This window comes from Coregonus lavaretus, assembly GCF_964263955.1.
Source record: "Coregonus lavaretus genome assembly, chromosome: 1".
Lineage (NCBI taxonomy): Eukaryota > Metazoa > Chordata > Actinopteri > Salmoniformes > Salmonidae > Coregonus > Coregonus lavaretus.
Genome location: NC_139988.1, coordinates 33,291,810 through 33,317,962, shown reverse-complemented (window position 1 = coordinate 33,317,962; position 26,153 = coordinate 33,291,810). Strand labels below are relative to the sequence as shown.

Below are 26,153 nucleotides of genomic sequence, written 5' to 3'. Positions count from 1 at the left end.
ATTTGTAGTCCAGGAGTAGGCTCAATCTGGGTCCGGGAAAACAGCCCTTAGCCACACATATAGAAACTTACAGTTGATCTCAGACAGCGTCTTCCCTTCCCTGGTGCTCCTGCTGGTGGAGCGAATCCGATGGGGAACAGACACTGGAGACTGTCAGGAAGAAAACAAAACATACAACCTTAACAGCCAAGATCATCATCACGCACAAATAACCTTTCCCTCACTCATAATGCAACCCTCAGTCCAATAACTGTAGTCTTATTAATTCCTGTGCAAACTTCGCTTCATAGTAAAATAAACAACAAAAAACATCTCTCTCATTGAGAGGAAAGGAGAGTACTGATCATCCAATAGATATTCCTGTCTCGAAAATATATATTTGATACAGTGCATTCGGAAATTATTCAGACCCCTTAATTTTTTTCCACATTTTGTTACGTTACAGCCTTATTCTAAAATTGATTCAATTGTTTTTTCCCCCTCATCAATCTACCCACAATACCCCATAATGATGAAGCAAAAACAGTTTTTTAGATTTGTTTTGCAAATGTATTAAAAATGTACGGAAATATCACATTTACATAAGTATTCAGGCCCTTTACTTTGGGGAGTTTCTCCCATTCTTCTCTGAAGATCCTCTCAAGCTCTGTCAGGTTGGATGGGGAGTGTTGCTGCACAGCTATTTTCTGGTCTCTCCAGAGATTTTAAATCGGGTTCAAGTCCGGGCTCTGGCTGGGCCACTCAAGGACATTCAGAGACTTGTCCCAAAGCCACTCCTGCGCTGTCTTGGCTGTGTGCTTAGGGTTGTTGTCCTGTAGGAAGGTGAACCTTCACCCCAGTCTGAGATCCTGAGTGCTCTGGAGCAGGTTTTCATCAAGGGTCTCTCTGTACTTTGCTCCATTCATCTTTCCCTCAAATCCTGACTAGTCTCCCAGTCCCTTCTGCTGAAAAACATCCCCACAGTATGATGCTGCCACCACCACCATGCTTCACCGTAGGGATGGTGCCAGGTTTCCTCCAGACATGAAGCTTGGTATTCAGGTCAAAGAGTTCAATCTTAGTTTCATCAGACCAGATAATCTTGATTCTCATGGTCTGAGTCTTTAGGCGCCTTTTGGCAAACTCCAAGTGGGCTGTCATCTGCCTTTTAATGAGGAGTGGCTTCCATCTGGCCACTCTACCATAAAGGCCTGATTGTTGGAGTGCTGCAGAGATTGTTGTCCTTCTGGAAGGCTCTCCCATCTCCAAAGACAAACTCTGGAGCTCTGTCAGAGTGACAATCGGGTTCTTGTTCACCTCCCTGACCAAGGCCCTTCTTCCAAAATTGCTCAGTTTGACCGGGCAGCAAGCTCTAGGAAGCGTCTTGGTGGTTCCAAAATTCTTCCATTTAAGAAAGATGGAGGCTACTGTGTTCTTGGGGACCTTCAATGCTACAGAAATGTTTTGGTACCCTTCCCCAGATCTGTGCCTCGACACAATCCTGTCTCGGAACACTACGGACAATTCCTCATTACTTGGTTTTTGCTCTGACATGCACTGTCAACTGTGGGACCTTATATAGACAGGTGTGCCTTTCCAAATCATGTCCAATCAATCGAATTTACCACAGGTGGACTCCAATCAAGTTGTAGAAACATCTCAAGGATGATCAATGGAAACATGATGCACCTGAGCTCAATTTCAAGTCGCATAGCAAAGGGTCTGAATACTTGTGTAAATAAAGTATCTGTTTTAAATGTTTAATAAAGTACAAAAACATTCTAAAAACCTGTTTTCGCTCTGTTATTGTGGGGTATTGTGTGTAGATTGATGAGGATTATTATTATTTTTGTATAAGGCTGGGGAAGGGGTCTGAATACTTTCTGAATACACTGTATGTTTTCATAATCTACAGGAGTCTCAAACCCAATCTGTTTTTTAGGGTGAGAAGGGACTTAACCCGTTCTGACCTCTGACCTACACTACATGACCAAAAGTATGTGGAAACCAGCTCGTCGAACATCTCATTCCAAAATCATGGGTATTAATATGGAGTTGGTCCCCCCTTTGCTGCTATAACAGCCTCCACTCTTCTGGGAAGGCTTTCCACTAGATGTTGGAACATTGCTGCGGGGACTTGCTTCCATTCAGCCACGAGAGCAATAGTGAGGTTGGGCACTGATGTTGGGCGATTAGGCCTGGCTCGCAGTCAGCTTTCCAAAGTTGTTGAAGTTCTTCCACACCGATTTTAGGCTTGTATGCGGCTGCTCGGCCATGCAAACCCATCTCATTAAGCTCTCGACAAACCGTTATTGTGCTGACATTGCTTCCAGAGGCAGTTTGGAACTCGGTAGTGAGTGTTGCAACCGAGGACAGACGATTTTTACGCGCTTCAGCACTCGGCGGTCCGGTTCTGTGAGCTTGTGTGGCCTACCACTTCGCGGCTGAGCCGTTGTTGCTCCTAGCCATTTCCACTTCACAATAACAGCACTTACAGTTGACCGGGGCAGCTCTAGCAGGGCAGAAATGTGACGAACTGACTTGTTGGAAAGGTGGCATAATAATAAATAATAATATACCATTTAGCAGACGCTTTTATCCAAAGCGACTTACAGTCATGCGTGCATACATTTTTTGTGTATGGGTGGTCCCGGGGATCGAACCCACTACCTCGGCGTTACAAGCGCCGTGCTCTACCAGCTGAGCTACAGAGGACCACGCATCCTATGACGGTGCCACGTTGAAAGTCACTGAGCTCTTCAGTAAGGCCATTCTATTGCCAATGTTTGTCTATGGAGATTGCATGGCGGTGTACTCAATTTTATACACCTGTCAGCAGCGGGTTTGGTTGAAATAGCCGAACCCACTAATTTGAAGGGATGTGCACATACTTTTGTATATATAGTGTATGAGTCAGGGAAAATGAGAACAATGACCCAGACAGTCACAACAACCTCCACGGCAGCAACAGAACACAACAAAGACAGACCACATTGAAAACAGGCAATTAAACCATGGCAACGCAAAGCAGCAAGCGATGTCTTAGCAACAACAACAAATGCAGATTACCAGTCTTCTTCTGAGACCAAACACATAGACATTTACATACTACATACAGTGGGGGGAAAAAGTATTTAGTCAGCCACCAATTGTGCAAGTTCTCCCACTTAAAAAGATGAGAGAGGCCTGTAATTTTCATCATAGGTACACGTCAACTATGACAGACAAAATGAGGAAAACAAATCAAGAAAATCACATTGTAGGATTTTTTATGAATTTATTTGCAAATTATGGTGGAAAATAAGTATTTGGTCAATAACAAAAGTTTCTCAATACTTTGTTATATACCCTTTGTTGGCAATGACACAGGTCAAACGTTTTCTGTAAGTCTTCACAAGGTTTTCACACACTGTTGCTGGTATTTTGGCCCATTCCTCCATGCAGATCTCCTCTAGAGCAGTGATGTTTTGGGGCTGTCGCTGGGCAACACGGACTTTCAACTCCCTCCAAAGATTTTCTATGGGGTTGAGATCTGGAGACTGGCTAGGCCACTCCAGGACCTTGAAATGCTTCTTACGAAGCCACTCCTTCGTTGCCCGGGCGGTGTGTTTGGGATCATTGTCATGCTGAAAGACCCAGCCACGTTTCATCTTCAATGCCCTTGCTGATGGAAGGAGGTTTTCACTCAAAATCTCACGATACATGGCCCCATTCATTCTTTCCTTTACACGGATCAGTCGTCCTGGTCCCTTTGCAGAAAAACAGCCCCAAAGCATGATGTTTCCACCCCCATGCTTCACAGTAGGTATGGTGTTCTTTGGATGCAACTCAGCATTCTTTGTCCTCCAAACACGACGAGTTGAGTTTTTACCAAAAAGTTCTATTTTGGTTTCATCTGACCATATGACATTCTCCCAATCCTCTTCTGGATCATCCAAATGCACCCTAGCAAACTTCAGACGGGCCTGGACATGTACTGGCTTAAGCAGGGGGACACGTCTGGCACTGCAGGATTTGAGTCCCTGGCGGCGTAGTGTGTTACTGATGGTAGGCTTTGTTACTTTGGTCCCAGCTCTCTGCAGGTCATTCACTAGGTCCCCCCGTGTGGTTCTGGGATTTTTGCTCACCGTTCTTGTGATCATTTTGACCCCACGGGGTGAGATCTTGCGTGGAGCCCCAGATCGAGGGAGATTATCAGTGGTCTTGTATGTCTTCCATTTCCTAATAATTGCTCCCACAGTTGATTTCTTCAAACCAAGCTGCTTACCTATTGCAGATTCAGTCTTCCCAACCTGGTGCAGGTCTACAATTTTGTTTCTGGTGTCCTTTGACAGCTCTTTGGTCTTGGCCATAGTGGAGTTTGGAGTGTGACTGTTTGAGGTTGTGGACAGGTGTCTTTTATACTGATAACAAGTTCAAACAGGTGCCATTAATACAGGTAACGAGTGGAGGACAGAGGAGCCTCTTAAAGAAGAAGTTACAGGTCTGTGAGAGCCAGAAATCTTGCTTGTTTGTAGGTGACCAAATACTTATTTTCCACCATAATTTGCAAATAAATTCATTAAAAATCCTACAATGTGATTTCCTGGGAAAAAAAATCTCATTTTGTCTGTCATAGTTGACGTGTACCTATGATGAAAATTACAGGCCTCTCTCATCTTTTTAAGTGGGAGAACTTGCACAATTGGTGGCTGACTAAATACTTTTTTTCCCCACTGTACTTAAAGACATCCTTCAGTGATTTTTTTTAACCTTTCCTGTTGAAAAGCGATATCCCAAGTGCAAATAAAGTAAATTACACACACTAAAGGGTAAATAAGAATAAGTGCAAAATAGTGTTTTTTAGACAACTGCAAATTTCAAGGAGTAGGGCATTCAAGGAGTTGGCTTGTTGGGAAGTCGTGATGTCATCAGCCTCCCCCTTGCTTGATGAACAATAGAGGAGCAATAGAGAACAAAAGAGGAAAGGCCCACCCCCCACTTGTGCCATGTCATGGCATACCTGGACCACCTATTGAGATGTGCCTTTTGTTAAGTACATCTCGTGTCAAATGAGGTGAAAAGAAGAGTGGTGTGCCACCATTTGTCACCTCAGTTTGACCTCACCTCGGCATACCAAACAAGCTCTAGTTTCTATATGTATGTTTATGCACTACACACACCCTTGGCCTAGCTAGACAAATCACAAGCTTGTTAGCATTAGCTTTAACAAATTAATGTACATACATAATAGAAGATATGCATGTAACAAACAAACACATTTTTTTTCATCTTAACTTATTCTCACAGTTTAACTGTGTCCCTACTCATGCCTAAAACACACCCAAAACACTTCAAAATCCCACATGCAGATACATTTAACAAATGAAGTAACAGCAACTCCATAAGCGGGGTTCAATGACAAGACCCAGTCCAGTCTATCTGAGCACACACAGACCAGTGTTAGTTAGTTCTCTGTTACTACAGGTACTGATCACGGTGATACTGGTGCAGTTCTAATGTAGGCCACACTGGTACCTTCTTGCGCATGGCAAAGTGAGGTGCTCGCCGAGCACCAGGGCTGATGGGAAGGAAGTGGCCTCTATATTTAAACTGAGGAAGAGGAGGAAGAAGAGCAGAGAGAGGGGTAATGGAGGAGGGAGGAACGAGAGAGGAAAGATGTAGAACTCTGATAGTTAAGAGATCAGCATGATTGTACGAACTGAATGCGTCGAGAGCAATGAGGACAGGTGTCAGTCTTCATCCTGCTATTAGATTTGAGAAACCTGAAGAGATATAGAGGTTGGAGTTGTAGGTTAGGGTGGGGGGTGACTCTACCTCTGGTTCTGGGTCGTCATCGTCAAAGTCGTTGTATGTGGTGTGGTCTGGGTTGTTGGATTTGTCCAGCAGCTCGATGGCCAGGGTTCGACTGAGAGGCTGTGACACAAACGGGTGCTGTGGACACAGGAAGGGGACGCGAGGTCACAGCCTACAGCAGGGTTCTTCAATCCTGGTCCTGGAGGGCCGAAACACTTCTGTTTTTTATTTCTACCTGGTAGTTAATTGCACTCACCTGGTGTCCCAGGTCTGAATTAGCCCCTGATTAGAAGGAGAGGATGAAAAACAGAGGTGTCTCGGCCCTCCAGGACCAGGATTGAAGAACCCTGGCCTACAGGATTGCCATTACATTTCCACTGCTCTGAACTGCTAATCAATGATTGGCAGATGAACATGTTTTCTTGACAGAGACTCATTTCTAGTGTTTCCCTCTAGACTGGGAGTACCTGTAATAGTTTCTCTGCTGTTGGCCTCTTCTTGGGATTTTTCGTCAGGGACAATTTGACAAAATGATGGAAATTATTTCCCCTTTCATAGGAAGAGATAGAAAAGATAGATACATGTTAGAGCATTTATGTTTATAATATGAATAGAAAATGGTTAAACTGAGAATTAAACACTTTCCTCACTAGTCACAGAGGAGAAGTGAACCCTTACCATTTCACTTTGTCTTTCAATTTGGGCGGCTGGAAATTACTCTTTGTCATCAAGAAAAGGGCCCTGGGAAGAAAGAAAACAGACTTAGTTTCTAGAACAAAGTACATTATAAACTGGGTGCTTCGAGCCCTGGGTATGACGAAACATTTATTTTTACTGTTCTAAGTACGTTGGTAAACAGTTCATAACAGCAATAAGGCACCTATATGGCCAATATACACTGCTCAAAAAAATAAAGGGAACACTTAAACAACACAATGTAACTCCAAGTCAATCACACTTCTGTGAAATCAAACTGTCCACTTAGGAAGCAACACTGATTGACAATAAATGTCACATGCTGTTGTGCAAATGGAATAGACAACAGGTGGAAATTATAGGCAATTAGCAAGACACCCCCAATAAAGGACTGGTTTTGCAGGTGGTGACCACAGACCACTTCTCAGTTCCTATGCTTCCTGGCTGATGTTTTGGTCACTTTTGAATGCTGGCGGTGCTTTCACTCTAGTGGTAGCATGAGATGGAGTCTACAACCCACACAAGTGGCTCAGGTAGTGCAGCTCCTCCAGGATGGCACATCAATGCGAGCTGTGGCAAGAAGGTTTGCTGTGTCTGTCAGCATAGTGTCCAGAGCATGGAGGCGCTACCAGGAGACAGGCCAGTACATCAGGAGACGTGGAGGAGGCCGTAGGAGGGCAACAACCCAGCAGCAGGACTGCTACCTCCGCCTTTGTGCAAGGAGGAGCAGGAGGAGCACTGCCAGAGCCCTGCAAAATGACCTCCAGCAGGCCACAAATGTGCATGTGTCTGCTCAAACGGTCAGAAACAGACTCCATGAGGGTGGTATGAGGGCCCGACGTCCACAGGTGGGGGTTGTGCTTACAGCCCAACACCGTGCAGGACGTTTGGCATTTGCCAGAGAACACCAAGATTGGCAAATTCGCCACTGGCGCCCTGTGCTCTTCACAGATGAAAGCAGGTTCACACTGAGCACATGTGACAGAGTCTGGAGACGCCGTGGAGAACGTTCTGCTGCCTGCAACATCCTCCAGCATGACCGGTTTGGCGGTGGGTCAGTCATGGTGTGGGGTGGCATTTCTTTGGGGGGCCGCACAGCCCTCCATGTGCTCGCCAGAGGTAGCCTGACTGCCATTAGGTACCGAGATGAGATCCTCAGACCCCTTGTGAGACCATATGCTGGTGCGGTTGGCCCTGGGTTCCTCCTAATGCAAGACAATGCTAGACCTCATGTGGCTGGAGTGTGTCAGCAGTTTCTGCAAGAGGAAGGCATTGATGCTATGGACTGGCCCGCCCGTTCCCCAGACCTGAATCCAATTGAGCACATCTGGGACATCATGTCTCGCTCCATCCACCAACGCCACGTTGCACCACAGACTGTCTAGGAGTTGGCGGATGCTTTAGTCCAGGTCTGGGAGGAGATCCCTCAGGAGACCATCCGCCACCTCATCAGGAGCATGCCCAGGCGTTGTAGGGAGGTCATACAGACACGTGGAGGCCACACACACTACTGAGCCTCATTTTGACATGTTTTAAGGACATTACATCAAAGTTGGATCAGCCTGTAGTGTGGTTTTCCACTTTAATTTTGAGGGTGACTCCAAATCCAGACCTCCATGGGTTGATACATTTGATTTCCATTGATAATTTTTGTGTGATTTTGTTGTCAGCACATTCAACTATGTAAAGAAAAAAGTATTTAATAAGATTATTTCATTCATTCAGATCTAGGATGTGTTATTTTAGTGTTCCCTTTATTTTTTTGAGCAGTGTACCATGGCTAAGGGCTGTATCCATCCCTTAGAACAGCTAAGAACAGCCCTTAGCCGTGGTATATTGGCCATATACCACACCGCCTCGTGCATTTTTGCTTAAATAAATATCCAGCATCACAGTCACAAGGCTTCATTCACACATCCCCCTGCACAGACTCACCTCATGGGGTGCAGGTCAAACATGGGAGGCTGCAGCTCAGCCAGCTCGATAGCTGTGATGCCCACGGCCCAGATATCACACAGCTGGTTGTAGCCCCCCTTCCTCTCCACGGCTGCCACCTCTGGAGCCATCCTGATAGGATGAGAGGAGGGAGGGAGCGAGGCGAGAGAGACAAAAGGAAAAAACAGAGTACTTAACATTTTTACATTTACATTTTAGTCATTTAGCAGACGCTCTTATCCAGAGTGACTTACAGTTAAGTGAGTGCATACATTATTTTTTCTATTTTTCATACTGGCCCCCCGTGGGAATCGAACCCACAACCCTGGCGTTGCAAACGCCATGCTCTACCAACTGAGCTACATCCCTGCCGGCCATTCCCTCCCCTACCCTGGACGACGCTGGGCCAATTGTGCGCCACCCCATTGGTCTCCCGGTCAAGGCCGGCTACAACAGAGCCTGGATTCGAACCAGGATCTCTAGTGGCCCAGCTAGCACTGCGATGCAGTGCCTTAGAACACTGCGCCACTCGGAGATAACATCAGTCATAGACCAACAATCATTCAAGTCAATAAATTACCATCATAACACTGTCCAAAGCAATATGAATGGTCTGTTACATCCTTAGATCAATAAGTCAATAAACCATAACATTATGTCAGAGCCTATCCAGAGTATGACACTGAGGGGAGGAACCAGGGGAGAAGCTCACCAGTATGGTGTTCCAATGAAGGACTTCCTCTTAGCCAGCGTGGCAGTGATCTGTGCTGATACACCAAAGTCCGCTAAGGAGCGAGAGGGAGAGAAGGAAAATGAGCAAAAAATAAGAAGTATTGTGAGATCTCATTCTAATAGATAGTCAAGGTGAGGCTTTGGGAACTCTGGTTGAGGGGAAAGTAGTGGTTGTCCATGGCCTTACCTAATTTCACATAGCCGTTGTCTGTCAATAGAATATTTGCTCCCTATGAGGAAAGGTAATAGGGTCAGGCAAAAATTAACATCAACATTTCAGAGATATTTTGTAAAGATGAGTAAGGAGTGAAAGGAAATCATCTCTACTTAAAAGCTTATTACTATCATTGACATGGCCTTACCTTAATGTCTCTGTGCATTTTGCCTTTGTTGTGGAGATAGTACAAACCCTGTAAGTAAGGAAATAAACAAATCACAAACACATTCTTATTCGATCTGACCCATAGATTCACATGGCACTGGCAGCAAGGAAAAAAACACACCTGAAGGGTTTCCCGTGACATATACGCAATCTGAGACTCAGACAGAGGCCCAGTCACTGGACAGGAGGGAGAGGAGGGAGGAAGAGATGAGGGCAGAGTTTAAGAGCAATCCAATGTATCTCAAGCATTTCATACATAATTTAGAGTTTAACACCAGTTGTTTCACTTAGAGTGTTATTTACTGTTCTGGCTAGCTGGCTATGATGGCTTAAGTGGGAGAGTGAAAAGAGTGGATATTGATTGCAACAAGCTTTCATTTATTGTGCTTCATGGTCTGTTTTTAGATGAAAACACAGCAAGTTTGTGAGTGTGGGAATGTGTGTGTGCTTGAGAGACTGTGTGTGTATCCTACCATGATAAATATCCTGCAGAGATCCTCCTCCGCAGTACTCCATGCTGATCCATAATTTATCTCTCCTGGAGAAGGGAAGTGATACACTCACTGTCAATATCCCTCAACAGACCACAAGACAGGGAATGCAAGACTCACAGCTAGGGCTGGACGAAATATCAAATTAATTCGATTAATTAGAATGTATGTTTTTGCGCGATATTCCAAATGCCTGTATCGCATAATCAAGTTTTTTTGTATTTTTCGTTTTTTTATGAGCGTTTATGTCCTCTTGTTCTCATGTTGTCTTTTTGGTCTCGTCTCGTTTGCTCCTTCTGTGCCGTGCACCTTCCCATTGACACCAGAGATCTGAATATGATGACAAGATGCTCATGTCTCCGCCCTAACAATGGGAGTCGTTGTCCCAAAGCTGGGAAGGCAGGCGACACGCTTAGGTCCAAAATAAGCCCATAGAAACGCATTGGGCATATTTTGGACCGATTTTTGCGAGAGTGAAACCTCTCGCTTCGCCTCCTTCTCCCAAGCTCCTCCCACTCACAACAACAAAGATGAGGTTGTGTTCATAACAATTCAACTGGTTTGCCTTGTTAGCTGAATTCAGAGCTTGTGAAATTATACCTAGATCTAAGTTGGCTAAACTTTAAATATAAATATTAGCTGGCTACTCACTAGCACGTGGGCTTGTGCTTGAGAGATTGCTTATGAGACCCGTGTTCATTTTCTATAATGCCTGGTACATTATTAGTGAATGTGCATTATGCATGGTTCTGGTTAAATTTGTAACAAAAAGGTCATTTTTATAGACAGACCTGAAAGCCAGATCAGTGATTATTGCAAAAAAAGCATGTACAACTATTTTGATAAAATAATTACATTATCTGTGGGTCTTATGTTTGTGGAAGGCATATATTCAGCCTAGGTATAATTTCACAAACTCTGAATTCATTAGATTATTGCTGACCTGTTTTAAATGCAGTGTATTTGACCTTTAATTGTACAACAAAGCTGATTTAGAGAAATCATTAAAAAATAATAATAATGGAGATACATATCGTGAATCGCCCATAAGTTTGAAAATAGAGATAGGAGTTTTAGGCCATATCGCCCAGCCCTACTCACAGCATCAGGTCAGACAACAGGACTCGATTAGACCAAAGATGGACGTTTTAGCTGTACTTGAAAATTTGCTCCACCGAAAATTACAACATAGTCCATTTCTGGCATAGCAACCTGAAATAGCTGTATTATTTTAGTCCAACTACAGAGAGATGTATTGTCTATCCATACCTGATCTATCAGTATGTCAGTCTTACCTGAGATAGCTACCGAAGTAGGCCACGATGTTGGAGTGTTTGCAGTCCTTCATCATGATGATCTCCTGCTGCACCACCTCAAAGTCCTCACCTGTCAATCACATTGTCAGCCGATCAGTTCCATGTTCATTATTACATTAAAAAAAACCAAAAAATATTCTTATTTACAATGACGGCCTACCCCAGCCTCCCCTATCCCGGACGAAGCTGGGCCAATTGTGCGCCGTCCTACGGGACTCCCGATCACGGCCGGTTGAGATACATGATCAAGCCATAAAGAATTAGCCTGGTGGCTAGATCTGTTTGTGCTTTAGCCAACTCCTCTGACATGTTGTTGTCATGCTGTACAACAATAGAGATGGTAGCTTAAGCAGAAACAGACATGGCTACCAGGCCAATACTGCCGATTTTAATCTCAGGATATAGACACCAACACATTACATCATTTCAAATTCATGCAGATGGTAAACATGATAGAACTTGTTTTGATCACTATTAGGCTGTGTGCTGGTGGAGGCTGTAGTGTCTACAGTAAATATATTGATGCAGGAAGTGAAGGCACTGCAGCGCTAACTGCATCAGATCCCGCTATTTTAGGATGCCTTCAAAACACTGGGACATGACTAAGAACCCAGGCTTATATGAAATGACAGCACATCTCAGCATGGATAAAATAGCTAATGGACTATTTCAGTGGGGTACCAGCTTAGAAATATATGTTATTTAAATGTCTATTTCGGTTGCTCCATCTACATTTTAAGTCATTTAGCAGACACTATTATCCAGAGTGACTTAAAGTAGTGAGTGCATACCTTTTCATACTTTTTCATACTGGTCCCCCGTGGGAATCGAACCCACAATCCTGACATTGCAAGCACCATGCTCTACTAACTGAGCCACACAGGACCATCTATATGCTGTAAACACTTTTAAAGTGAAACTTGTGAGACACACACACACACACACACACACACACACATCCACATACAATACACTCACATCCATCCAAACTCAGAACCATCTTTGACAACAGTCAGAATGGATGTGGGTGAATATTGTAGTTGGCATATCCACACATACAGTTGAAGTCGGAAGTTTACATACACTTAGGTTGGAGTCATTAAAACTCATTTTTCAATCACGCCACAAATTTCTTGTTAACAAACTATAGTTTTGGCAAGTCGGTTAGGACATCTACCTTGTGCATGACACAAGTAAATTTTCCAACAATTGTTTACAGACAGATTATTTCACTTACAATTCACTGTATCACAATTCCAGTGGGTCAGAAGTTTACATACACTAAGTTGACTGTGTCTTTAAACAGCTTGGAAAATTCCAGAAAATGATGTCATGGCTTTAGAAGCTTCTAATAGGCTAATTGACATCATTTGAGTCAATTGGAGGTGTACCTGTGGATGTATTTCAAGGCCTACCTTCAAACTCAGTGCCTCTTTGCTTGACATCATGGGAAAATCAAAAGAAAATCAGCCAAAAATTGTAAAACCTCCACAATTCTGGTTCATCCTTGGGAGCAATTTCCAAACGCCTGAAGGCACCACGTTCTTCTGTACAAACAATAGTATGCAAGTATAAACACCATGGGACCATGCAGCCATCATACCGCTCAGGTAGGAGACGCGTTCTGTCTCCTAGAGATGAACGTACTTCGGTGCGAAAAGTGCAAATCAATCTCAGAACAACAGCAAATGACCTTGTGAAGATGCTGGAGGAAACAGGTACAAAAGTATCTATATCCACAGTAAAACGAGTCCTATATCGACATAACCTGAAAGGCCGCTCAGCAAGGAAGAAGCCACTGCTCCAAAACCACCATAAAAAAGCCAGACTACGGTTTGCAACTGCACATGGGGACAAAGATTGTACTTTTTGGAGAAATGTCCTCTGGTCTGATGAAACAAAAATAAAACTGTTTAGCCATAATGAACATCGTTATGTTTGGAGGAAAAAGGGGTTGGCTTGCAAGCCGAAGAACACAATTCCAACCGTGAAGCACGGGGGTGGTAGCATCATGCTGTGGGGGTGCTTTGCTGCAGGAGGGACTGGTGCACTTCACAAAATAGATGGCATCATGAGGAAGGAAAATTAGGTGGATATATTGAAGCAACATCTCAAGACATCAGTCAGGAAGTTAAAGCTTGGTCGCAAATGGGTCTTCCAAATGGACAATGACCCCAAGCATACTTCCAAAGTTGTGGCAAAATGGCTTAAGGACAACACAAAGCCATCACAAAGCCCTGACCTCAATCCTATAGACAATGTGGGCAGAACTGAAAATGCGTGTGCGAGGAAGGAGGCCTACAAACCTGACTCCGTTACACCAGCTCTGTCAGGAGGAATGGGCTAAAAATATTCACCCAACTTATTGTGGGAAGCTTGTGGAAGGCTACCCGAAACATTTGACCCAAGTTAAACAATTTAAAGGCAATGCTACCAAATACTAATTGAGTGTATGTAAACTTCTGACCCACTGGGAATGTGATGAAATAAATAAAAGCTGACATTTCACATTCTCAAAATAAAGTGGTGATCCTAACTGACCTAAGACAGGGCATTTTTACTAGGATTAAATGTCAGGAATTGTGAAAAACTGAGTTGAAATGTATTTGGCTAAGGTGTATGTAAACGTCTGACTTCAACTGTAGGCCTACATAGCCCCCTTACTGTCATCATACCCTTTGACCCCGAGGTGAAGCTATACTGTCTGATGGATACCCTGGCTTGGGATCTCAGTCTTTATCTGGTTGTCACTGTCAAGTCCTTCAGATCTGTGAATGTCTGAGCGAATTAGTGCCCTTCCTGACCCATATCTCGAAGGCAAATCTCTGTTACTATGGTAAGGAGTCTGACCCGAGGCCCCCAGCAGCTCTATTGACAGGAAGTGTAGAAGCACAGTCGACAAAAAGGCATACATGCTAGGACACATCTACAATCATTCACATAAGCCTTATAAACTAGGCCTCCTGTAGCTCAGTTGGTAGAGCATGGCGCTTGCAACGCCAGTGTTGTGGGTTCGACTCCCACGGGGGGCCAGTATGAAAAATGTATGCACTCACTAACTGTAAGTCGCTCTGGATAAGAGCGTCTGCTAAATGACTAAAATGTAAAATGTTATGTATGAAGAGGTTTAACCCTTTCCAGTCACTAAAACATGCTATAAATTAATGTGGGTCAGTAGCCAAATGATTAATCCATGCAAATCCCAGAATAACCACCTATATCCTTCTAGTGCCCTGAGCTGTCAAGCAGCCACACAGCTTGCTAAGTGCGAACACTGTCACTGGGACATGGTAGGCTAGGCTACAGTACCTTCAGAAAGTATTCATATCCCTTGACTTATTCCCCATTTTGCTGTGTTAGTCTGAATTCAAAATGGATTAAATCATTTTTACCCCCTCACCCATCTACACACAATACCCCATAATGACAAAGTGAAAAAAAAAATGTATGCAAATGTATTGAAAATGAAATACAGAACTTTCACATTTACATAAGTATTCACACCCGAGTCAATACAAGTTAAAACCACCTTTGGCAGCGATTACAGCTGTGAGTCTTTCTGGGTAAATCTAAGAGTTTTGCACACCTGGATTATACAATATTCGCACAGTATTCTTTTTTAATATTCTTCAAGCTCTGTCTAGTTTGTTGTTGATCATTGCTAGACAGCCATTTTCAAGTCTTGCCATTAATTTTCAAGACGATTTATGTCTAAACTGTAACTAGGTCACTCAGGAATATTCAATGTCATCTTGATATGCAACTTCAGTGTATATTTGGCCTTGTGTTTTAGGTTATTGTCCTGCTGAAAGGTGAATTTGTCACCCAGTGTCTGTTGGAAAGCAGACAACCAGGTTTTCCCTCTAGGATTTTGCCTGTGCTTAGCTTTATTATGTTTCTTTTTATCCTAACAAACTCCCTTGCCGATGACAAGCATACCCATAACACGATGCAGCTACCATGCTTGAAAATATGAAGAGTGGTACTCAGTGATGTGTTGTTGGAATTGCCCCAAACATAACGCTTTGTATTCAGGACAAAGTTAATGTCTTTGCCCAATTTATTGCAGTTTTACTTTAGTGCCTTATTGGAAACAAGATGCATGTTTTGGAATATTTTTATTCTGTACAGGATTCCTTTTTTTTCACTCTCATTTAGGTTAGTATTGTGGAGTAACTACAATGTTGTTGATCCATCCACGGTTTTCTCTTATCACAGCCATTGAACTCTAACTGTTTTAAATTCACCATTGGCCACATGGTGCTTCCTCTCCGGCAACTGAGTTAGGAAGGACGCCTGCATCTTTGTAGTGACTGGGTGTATTGATACACCATCCAAAGTGTAATTAATAACTTCACCATGCTCAAAGGGATATTCAATGTCTGCTTTTTATTTTTTACCCATCTACCAATAGGTGCCCATCGTTGCGAGGCATTGGAAAACCTCCCTGGTCTTTGTGGTTGAATCTGTGTCTGAAATTCACTGCTCGACTGAGGGACCTTAAAGATAATTGTATGTATGGGGTACAGAGATGAGGTAGTCAATAAAAAATCATGTTCAACACTATTATTGCACACAGAGTGAGTCCATGCAACTTAATGTGACTTGTTAAGCACATTTTTACTCCTGAACTAATTTAGGGTTGCCATAACAAAGGGGTTGAATACTTATTGACTCAAGACATTTCAGCTTTTTATGGGTATTGCGTGCAGGCCAGTGACACAAAATCTCAATTTAATCAATTTTTAATTCAGGCTGTAACACAACAAAATGTGGAAAAAGTAAAGGTGTGTGAATAATTTCTCTAGGTACTGTATATCCTCCAGCTACACCACAGTGTTTACACCCCGACGCTGCAGCATCACAACTTGGCTCTGTGTCAGAAATGGCTCTGATAGGTCACCTCTCAAGCATAACAAAGGGCAACACAAAAGGGAAAATAAGGGAAAATCATAGGTTACAACACAGAGGTAAAAGAAGGATTGTGGGGCGAATCCTGAATGAGATCCAATTGCCATTTACAGGCTTTTGCCTAAATCATGCATTGATGTCAATAAGATCTTGACATGAACATTTGGAGTTGTACACGCGGATCTCCTTGGACTCAACCCTGGGAGAAGTAAAATAAATCTGAAGATCAAGTGCAAACACAGTGCCGTATTTTTAGGCTTCGATTGTTGTCTTTTAATGCCTGCTGAAAATGACAGGTGCACCGGTGCAAAGGCTTATCAAACGAAGCTCAAGGTCTTTAAAAAGCATGTCAAGGTAATGATACACAGCTTACCAGTGGGAGAGTTCATAATCACTGAGAGGAGCAGAGAGAAAAAGAGAATTCAATTGGATAGGAAGTATTTCACATGAAATATCAACATTTCAGGAGGATTGATAATCCTCACTGCAGGGTTCAGTAATTCCGTTCCTGCCTTTGAAAATCCATACCCAGCCCATCAGACGCTCCGTCCTGCATAACTAACATTCCAGACAATCAATCACTGAAGACTAAGCCAAAACAGTACTAAACACTTTGTTCTGTCATACATACACTACTATAAGGGACCGTTCAATGTATACATCAATAAACCCTGTAGCTACAAATGCTGTGGGAATATAATTTGAAATACTGTATAATTTGATCTGAGAAATTAAGCTAACTGATTGCACCCAAATTGGCCATTTTAAATTATAGCATTCATATAATATTCAATAAATATAGTACCTAAGATCCGAATTGCACCAAACTTTTTTCTAACAATTACTTAGACATTATGAATGCAAAGAAATTGTAAAATGCCACCCACATTTGGGGATGCCCCCCCCCCCCCCTTCAATGAAATTAGTCATCGATGTTGTTAGGTTTATGTCAAATCAAATCAAAGTTTATTGGTCGCGTACACAGATTTGCAGATGTTATCACAAGTGCTGAGAAATGCTTGGGTTTCTATCTCCAAAAGTGTAGTAATACCTAGCAATCCAAAAAGAAAAAAAGGAATTAGGAAATATAAGAACAAGCAATGTCAGAGTCCGTTTATATACACTGTTTCAAAAAAATAAAGGGAACACTAAAATAACACATCCTAGATCTGAATGAATGAAATAATCTTATTAAATACGTTTTTCTTTACATAGTTCAATGTGCTGACAACAAAATCACACAAAAATTATCAATGGAAATCAAATGTATCAACCCATGGAGGTCTGGATTTGGCGACACCCTCAAAATTAAAGTGGAAAACCACACTACAGGCTGATCCAACTTTGATGTAATGTCCTTAAAACAAGTCAAAATGAGGCTCAGTAGTGTGTGTGGCCTCCACGTGCCTGTATGACCTCCCTACAACGTCTGGGCATGCTCCTGATGAGGTGGCGGATGGTCTCCTGAGGGATCTCCTCCCAGACCTGGACTAAAGCATCCGCCAACTCCTGGACAGTCTGTGGTGCAACGTGGCGTTGGTGGATGGAGCGAGACATGATGTCCCAGATGTGCTCAATTGGATTCAGGTCTGGGGAACGGGCGGGCCAGTCCATAGCATCAATGCCTTCCTCTTGCAGGAACTGCTGACACACTCCAGCCACATGAGGTCTAGCATTGTCTTGCATTAGGAGGAACCCAGGGCCAACCGCACCAGCATATGGTCTCACAAGGGGTCTGAGGATCTCATCTCGGTACCTAATGGCAGTCAGGCTACCTCTGGCGAGCACATGGAGGGCTGTGCGGCCCCCCAAAGAAATGCCACCCCACACCATGACTGACCCACCGCCAAACCGGTCATGCTGGAGGATGTTGCAGGCAGCAGAACGTTCTCCACGGCGTCTCCAGACTCTGTCACATGTGCTTAGTGTGAACCTGCTTTCATCTGTGAAGAGCACAGGGCGCCAGTGGCGAATTTGCCAATCTTGGTGTTCTCTGGCAAATGCCAAATGTCCTGCACGGTGTTGGGCTGTAAGCACAACCCCCACCTGTGGACGTCGGGCCCTCATACCAACCTCATGGAGTCTGTTTCTGACCGTTTGAGCAGGCACATTTGTGGCCTGCTGGAGGTCATTTTGCAGGGCTCTGGCAGTGCTCCTCCTGCTCCTCCTTGCACAAAGGCAGAGGTAGCAGTCCTGCTGCTGGGTTGTTGCCCTCCCAAGGACACCTCCATGTCTCCTGATGTACTGGCCTGTCTCCTGGTAGCGCCTCCATGCTCTGGACACTACGCTGACAGACACAGCAAACCTTCTTGCCACAGCTCGCATTGATGTGCCATCCTGGATGAGCTGCACTACCTGAGCCACTTGTGTGGGTTGTAGACTCATGCTACCACTAGAGTGAAAGTACCGCCAGCATTCAAAAGCAACCAAAACATCAGCCAGCAACCAAAACATTAGCCAGGAAGCATAGGAACTGAGGAGTGGTCTGTGGTCACCACCTGCAAAACCAGTCCTTTATTGGGGGTGTCTTGCTAATTGCCTATAATTTCCACCTGTTGTCTATTCCATTTGCACAACAGCATGTGAAATGTATTGTCAATCAGTGTTGCTTCCTAAGTGGACAGTTTGATTTCACAGAAGTGTGATTGACTTGGAGTTACATTGTGTTGTTTAAGTTTTCCCTTTATTTTTTTGAGCAGTGTATACAGTACCAGTCAAAAGATAGGACACACCTACTCATTCAAGGGTATTTCTTTATTTTTACTATTTTCTACATTGTAGAATAATAGTGAAGACATCAAAACTATGAAATAACACATATGGAATCAAAAAAGTGTTACACAAATCAAGAAATATTTTATATTTGAGATTCTTCAAAGTAGCCACCCCTTTGCCTTGATGAGAGCTTTGCACACTCTTGGCATTCTCTCAACCAGCTTCACCTGGAATGCTTTTCCAACAGTCTTGAAAGAGTTCCCACATATGCTGAGGACTTGTTGGCTGCGTTTCCTTCATTCTGCGGTCCAACTCATCCCAAACCATCTCAACTGGGTTGAGGTCGGGTAATTGTGGAGTCCAGGTCATCTGATGTAGCACTCCATCACTCTCCTTCTTGGTCAAATAGCCCTTACCCAGCCTGGAGGTGTGTTGGGTCATTGTCCTGTTAAAATACAAATTATAGTCCCACTATGCGCAAACCAGCTGGGATGGCGTATTTACATTTACGTCATTTAGCATCACTGCAGAATGCTGTGGTAGCCATGCTGGTTAAGTGTGCCTTGAATTCTAAATAAATCACAGACAGTGTCAACAGCAAAGCACCCCCACACCATCACACCTCCTCCTCCATGCTTCACGGTGGCAACCACACATGCGTAAATCATCCGTTCACCTACACTGCATCTCACAAAGACACAGCGTTTGAAACCAAAGATCTCACATTTTGACTCATCAGACCAAATGACAGATTTCCACCGGTCTAATGTCCAGTGCTCGTGTTTCTTGGCCCAAACAAATCTCTTCTTCTTATTGATTTCCTTTAGTAGTGGTTTCTTTGCAGCAATTCGACCATGGGCGGCAGGTAGCTTAGTGGGTAAGAGTGTTGTGCCTGTAACTGGAAGGTCGCTGGTTCTAATCCCCGAGCCGACTAGGTGAAAAATCTGTTGATGTGCCCTTAAGCAAGGCACTTAACCCTAATTGCTCCTGTAAGTCGCTCTGGATAAGAGCGTCTGCTAAATGACTAAAATGTAAAATGTAATGAAGGCCTGATTCACGCAGTCTCCTCTGAACAGTTGATGTTGAGATGTGTCTGTTACTTGAACTCTGTCAAGCATTTATTTGGGCTGCAATTTCTGAGGCTGGTACTCTGGGTTTTCATTTCCTGTGAAGGTCCTCATTAGCGCCAGTTTTATCATAGCGCTTGATGGTTATTGCGACTGCACTTGAAGAAACTTTCAAAGTTCTATCATAGCGCTTGATGGTTATTGCGACTGCACTTGAAGAAACTTTCAAAGTTCTTGAAATATTCCGGATTGACTGGCCTTCATGTCTTAAAGTAATGATGGACTGTCGTTTCTCTTTGCTTATTTGAGCTGTTCTTGCCATAATATGGACTTGGTCTTTTACCAAATAGGGCTATCTTCTGTATACCACACCTACCTTGTTACAACACAACTGATTGGCTCAAACGCATTAAGAAGGAAAGAAATTCCACAAATTAACAAGGCACAACTGTTAATTGAAATGATTCCAGATTCTTCAAATAGCCACCCTTTGCCTTGATGACAGTGTTGCACACTCTTGGCATTCTCTCAACCAGCTTCATGAGGTAGTTACCTGGAATACATTTCAGTTAACAGGTGTGCCTTCTTAAAAGTTAATTTGTGTAATTTATTTCCTTCTTAATGCGTTTGAGCCAATCAGTTGTGTTGTGACAAGGTAGGGGGGGTATACAGAAGATAGCCCTATTTGGTAAAAGACCAAGTACATATTATGGCAAGAACAGCTCTAATAAGCAAAGAGAAACAACAGTCTTCATTACTTTAAGACATGAAGGTCAGTCAATACGGAACATTTCAAAAACCATCAAGTCTCAAAAACCATCAAGTGATATGATGAAACTGGCACTGATGAGGACCACCACAGGAATGGAAGACCAAGAGTTACCTCTGCTGCAGAGGATAAGTTCATTAGAGTTACCAGCCTCAGAAATTGCAGCCCAAATAAATGCTTCACTGAGTTCAAGTAACAGACACATCAACATCAACTGTTCAGAGGAGACTGTGTGAATCAGGCCTTCATGGTCGAATTGCTGCAACAACAAAAAAAACTACTAAAAGGACACCAATAAGAAGAAGAGACCTGCTTGGGCCAAGAAACACGAGCAATGGACATTAGACCGGTGGAAATTCGTCCTTTGGTCTGGAGTCCAAATTGGAGATTTTTGGTTCCAACCGCTGTGTCTTTGTGAGACGCGGTGTGGGTGAGCGGATGATCTCCGCATGTGTAGTTCCCACCGTAAAGCACGGAGGAGGAGGTGTTATGGTGTGGGCGTGCTTTGCTGGTGACACTGTCAGTGATTTATTTAGAATTCAAGGCACACTTAACCAGCATGGCTATCACAGCATTCTGTAGCGATAGGCCATCCCATCTGGTTTGGGCTTAGTGGGACTATTATCTGTTTTTCAACAGGACAATGACCCAACACACATCCAGGTTGTGTAAGGGCTATTTTACCAAGAAGGAGAGTGATGGAGTGCTGCATCAGATGACCTGGCCTCCAGAATCCCCCGACCTCAACCCAATTGAGATGGTTTGGGATGAGTCAGACGGTAGAGTGAAGGACAAGCAGCCAACAAGTGCTAAGCATATGTGGGAACTCCTTCAAGACTGTTGGAAAAGCATTCCAGGTGAAGCTGGTTGAGAGAATGCCAAGAGTGTGCAAAGCTGTCATCAAGGCAAAGGGTGGCTATTTGAAGAAACTCAAATATAAAATATTTCTTGATTTGTGTAACACTTTTTTGGTTACTACATGATTCCATATGTGTTATTTCATAGTTGTGATGTCTTCACTATTATTCTACAATGTAGAAAATAGTTTTAAAAAATAAAAACCCTTGAATGAAACTTTTGACTGGTACTGTATATATATAAAAAACGGTGTGTAGACAGTTTGGACATCATATGAATAGAAAAAGGTGTGTACAGCAGTAGTTATATAGGATGAGCCTTGACTAGAATACAATATATACAAATAAATGGGTAAAACAGTATGCAAACATTATTAAAGTGACCAGTGTTCAATGACTCTATATACAGTGCATTCGGAAAATATTCAGACCGCTTGACTTTTTCCAAATTTTCTTACGTTACAGCCTTATTCTAAAATGAATCTACACACAATACCCCATGATGACAAAGCTAAAACAGGTTTTTAGTATTTGTTGCAAATGTATAAAAAAAAAACACCCGGAAATATCACATTTACATAAGTATTCAGACCCTATACTTTTTTTTTCTTCCTTTTTTCTATATATATATATATATATATATATATATATATATATTATTTTATTGCTCCTGAACTACTTCTACTCTCAACCTCTCTGATCATTTTCATGATGTCCATCCGGTTTGCTTCTATATGCCATATCTTTCTAACTGTGCTCTTTCCCAAAAGCTCCCAACATACAACCTATATACTTATTTTGGACACAGTATGCTTACATTATTATCTATCTTTGTTATTATTTGTTGTTATTTGTTATTAGTCCCATCCTTCAACTCTATTCAATACCTCCCATCTATCTCTTAACACCATCCATATAGGATTTATATTTGCCATATATATTTCAACCGTACTGTGATGTTTTACAAAAGTTCTGAACCTTTCTATTATCATTGCTTCTACAGATTGTGAATTAAAAATAAACATTTTTGCTAAAAGTATTATTATATTATTGATTGATTGACTATGACTTTTCAGATCACCCAGTAATGCTATCTGCAAGGTTAGCTCCAGGTAAATATTGCAATCCTTTAGCCATTCCTGGACCTGTGTCCAAAAACAAGCTACAAATGGACAGAACCAAAACAAATGATCTAATGATTCTGTATCTTCACAGCAAAATCTGCAGAGCTGGGAAGATTGTATCCCCCATATAAATAACATTCTATTGGTAGCAAGAATTTTATATTATAATTTAAATTGAAAGATTCTAATTTTTGAATCCGGTGTCGTTTTGCGTGTCAGTTCATAAACACTATGCCATGGGATCGGTACGTCAAAGATCTCTTCCCAACTATTTTGCAATCTATATGGGACGGCTGTCAATCCTTTGGTCCTTAAGTGAAACTGATATACTTTTTTATTTATCACAGTTTTCCTTAACCAATTATGTTCTTTAATGCAAGGCCGACAGACAAGTTCCTTACTTTCTCCCCCTTCCACTTTCCTCTTCCACTTTTGCGGTAAGGCTGCAATTATTTGGTTGTAATTCTGGGTAGAGCAGACATTTCCATATGTTTTTGTTAGCTGCATGTGCGACATAACTCCACCAGTCCTACCGATGATATCATTTACGAAGATTATAGCTTTTTTAAACATTCTATCAAAAAATAAAGGTTTTTTGTCAATTAGTATATTTGAATTTAACCACAATATTTGTTGCATTATTTGTTCTGTCGTTTCTGGAGGATTAAATTGAAATTGCAACCAACTTTCTATGGCTTGTTTTAGAAATAGTGATATTTGGGAGATTATTTCCTTTTCAAATAACTGGAAGTGAGAGGTTGTAATCTGAATAAAGGGAAAAAGGCCTTTCTTGAACATTGGGTGAGACAATCTTACTAATTTGCTTGAGAACCAGTTCGGATTTAAGTATAACTTTTGTATGACTGAAGCTTTTAGTGATAGGTCTAATGCTTTAATATTTAATAATTTCTGTCCTCCGAATTCATATTCATTATATAAATATGCCCTTTTAATTTTGTCTGGCTTGCCGTTCCAAATAAAATTGAATATTTTTTTCTCATATAATTTAAAAAACTGTTCGCTAGGCGTAGGCAAGACCATAAGCAAATAGGTAACTGGGATAATACTAAAGAGTTAATCAGGGTGATTTTTCCACAAATTGACAGGTATTTTCCTTTCCATGGTAGTAAGATCTTATCTATTTTTGCTAACTTTCTATTAAAATTTATTGAAGTGAGATCATTTATTTCCTTTGGGATATGTATTCCGAGTATATCCACATCACCATCAGACCATTTTATTGGTAAACTACATGGTAATGTAAAAATTGTATTTTTTAGTGATCCAATACGTAATATAGTACATTTGTCATAATTTGGTTGTAATCCAGAGAGGTTAGAAAATGTATCTAGATCCTCTATGAGGCTGTGGAGGGATTCTAGTTGTGGATTTAAAAGAAAACATGAATCATCAGCGTACAATGACACCTTTGTTTTTAAGCCCTGTATTTCTAATCCTCTGATATTATTATTGGATCTGATTTTAATAGCTAACATCTCGATGGCCACAATAAATAGATATGCCGATAGTGGACAACCTTGTTTCACTCCTCTTGACAGTTTAAAACTTTCTGAGAAATAGCCATTATTTACTATTTTACACCTAGGGTTACTATACATGATTTTGACACATTTTATAAGAGATTCTCCAAAATTGAAATGCTGCAGGCATTTATATATAAACCCCAGTCGAACTTTATCAAATGCCTTTTCGAAGTCTGCTATGAATAGCAGGCCTGGTTTCCCATATTTTCCATAGTGTTCTATTGTTTCCAATACTTGCCTTATATTATCTCCAATGTATCCTCCATGTAAAAAACCTGTCTGATTAGAATGAATAATATCCGACAATACCTTTTGAATTCTATGCGCTATACATTTTGCTAGGATTTTTGCATCACAACACTAAAGTGTAAGGGGCCTCCAATTTTGTAAATGGACTGGATCTTTATATTTTCCACTTGTATCCTGTTTCAGTAATAATGAGATCAGACCTTCTTCTTGAGTGTCAGATAATCTACCATTTACATAGGAGTGGTTAAAACATGCTAATAACGGTCCTCTTAGTATATCATAAAAGGTTTGGATATACCTCGACTGGTATGCCATCCAACCCTGGAGTTTTCCCGGACTTAAAGTCTTTAATTGCATCCAGAAGTTCCTCCTCTGTAATTTCACCTTCACATGAGTCTTTCTGTGTGGCTGTTAATTTGACATTATCAATAGAAAAAAAATCTCTACAATTAGCTTCAGTTAGAGGAGATGGAGGCGACTGAAAAGAAAACATATGCTTAAAGTACTTTGTTTCTACCCTATACTTTGTTGAAGCACCTTTGGCAGCGATTACAGCCTTGAGTCTTCTTGGGTATGACGCTACAAGCTTGGCACACCTGTATTTGGGGAGTTTCTCCCAGTCTTCTCTGCAGATCCTCTCAAGATCCTCCTCTGCAGATCCTCTGTCAGGTTGAATGGGGAGCATCGCTGCACAGCTATTTTCAGGTCTCTCCAGAGATCATAGATCGGGTTCAAGTCCGAGCTCTGGCTGGGCCACTCAAGGACATTCAGAGTTGTCCCCAAGCCACTCCTGCGTTGTCCTGGCTGTGTGCTTAGGGTCGTTGTCCTGCTGGAAGGTCATGCTTCACCCCAGTGTGAGGTCCTGAGCACTCTGGAGAAGGTTTTCATCAAGGATCTCTCTGTACTTTGCTTCGTTCATCTTTCCCTCGATCTTGACTAGTCTCTCAGTCCCTACTGCTGAAAAACCTCCCCACAGCATGATGCTGCCACCACCATACTTCACCGTAGGGATGGTGCCAGGTTTCCTCCAGACGTGACGCTTGGCATTCAGGCCAAAGAGTTCAATCTTGGTTTCAACAGACCAGAGAATCTTGTTTCTCATGGTCTGAGAGTCCTTTAGGTGCCTTTTTGCAATCTCCAAGCAGGCCGACATGTGCCTTTTACTGAGGAGTGGCTTCCGTCTGGCCACTCTACCATAAAGTCCTGATTGATGGAGTGCTGCAGAGATGGTTGTCCTTCTGGAAGATTTTCCATCTCCACAGAGGAACTCTGGAAGTGACCATTAGGTTCTTGGTCACCTCCCTGACCAAGGCTCTTCTCCCTCGATTGCTCAGTTTGGCCGGGCGGCTAGCTCTAGGAAGAGTCTTGGTGGTTCCAAACTTCTTCCATTTAAGAATGATGGAGGCCACTGTGTTCTTGGGGACCTTCAATACTTTAGAAATGTTTTGGTACCCGTCCCCAGATCTGTGCCTCGACACAATCCTGTCTCAGAGCTCTACGGACAATTCCTTAGACCTCATGGCTTGGTTTTTGCTCTGACAACTGTGGGACCTTATACAGACAGGTGTGCCTTTCCAAATCATGTCAAAT

General features: G+C 42.4%; 1 protein-coding gene across 5 annotated transcripts in view; it reads right to left on the bottom strand.

Moving 5' to 3' along the window:
- LOC311129142 (mitogen-activated protein kinase kinase kinase kinase 3-like) overlaps positions 1–26,153 on the bottom strand; it is an 83,931-nt gene that overhangs the window by 13,791 nt on the left and 43,987 nt on the right. For all 5 annotated transcript variants that reach the window (XM_084161439.1, XM_084161441.1, XM_084161442.1 and 2 more), the window contains exons 3-13: positions 11,307–11,397; positions 9,994–10,058; positions 9,642–9,697; positions 9,501–9,548; positions 9,326–9,368; positions 9,119–9,191; positions 8,407–8,538; positions 6,454–6,516; positions 6,243–6,324; positions 5,797–5,913; positions 72–150 (exon numbers count right to left, since the gene is read on the bottom strand). In XM_084161439.1, the coding sequence (XP_084017565.1) occupies positions 72–150; positions 5,797–5,913; positions 6,243–6,324; positions 6,454–6,516; positions 8,407–8,538; positions 9,119–9,191; positions 9,326–9,368; positions 9,501–9,548; positions 9,642–9,697; positions 9,994–10,058; positions 11,307–11,397 (849 nt within the window). The remainder of the gene's footprint in view (positions 1–71; positions 151–5,796; positions 5,914–6,242; positions 6,325–6,453; positions 6,517–8,406; positions 8,539–9,118; positions 9,192–9,325; positions 9,369–9,500; positions 9,549–9,641; positions 9,698–9,993; positions 10,059–11,306; positions 11,398–26,153) is intronic.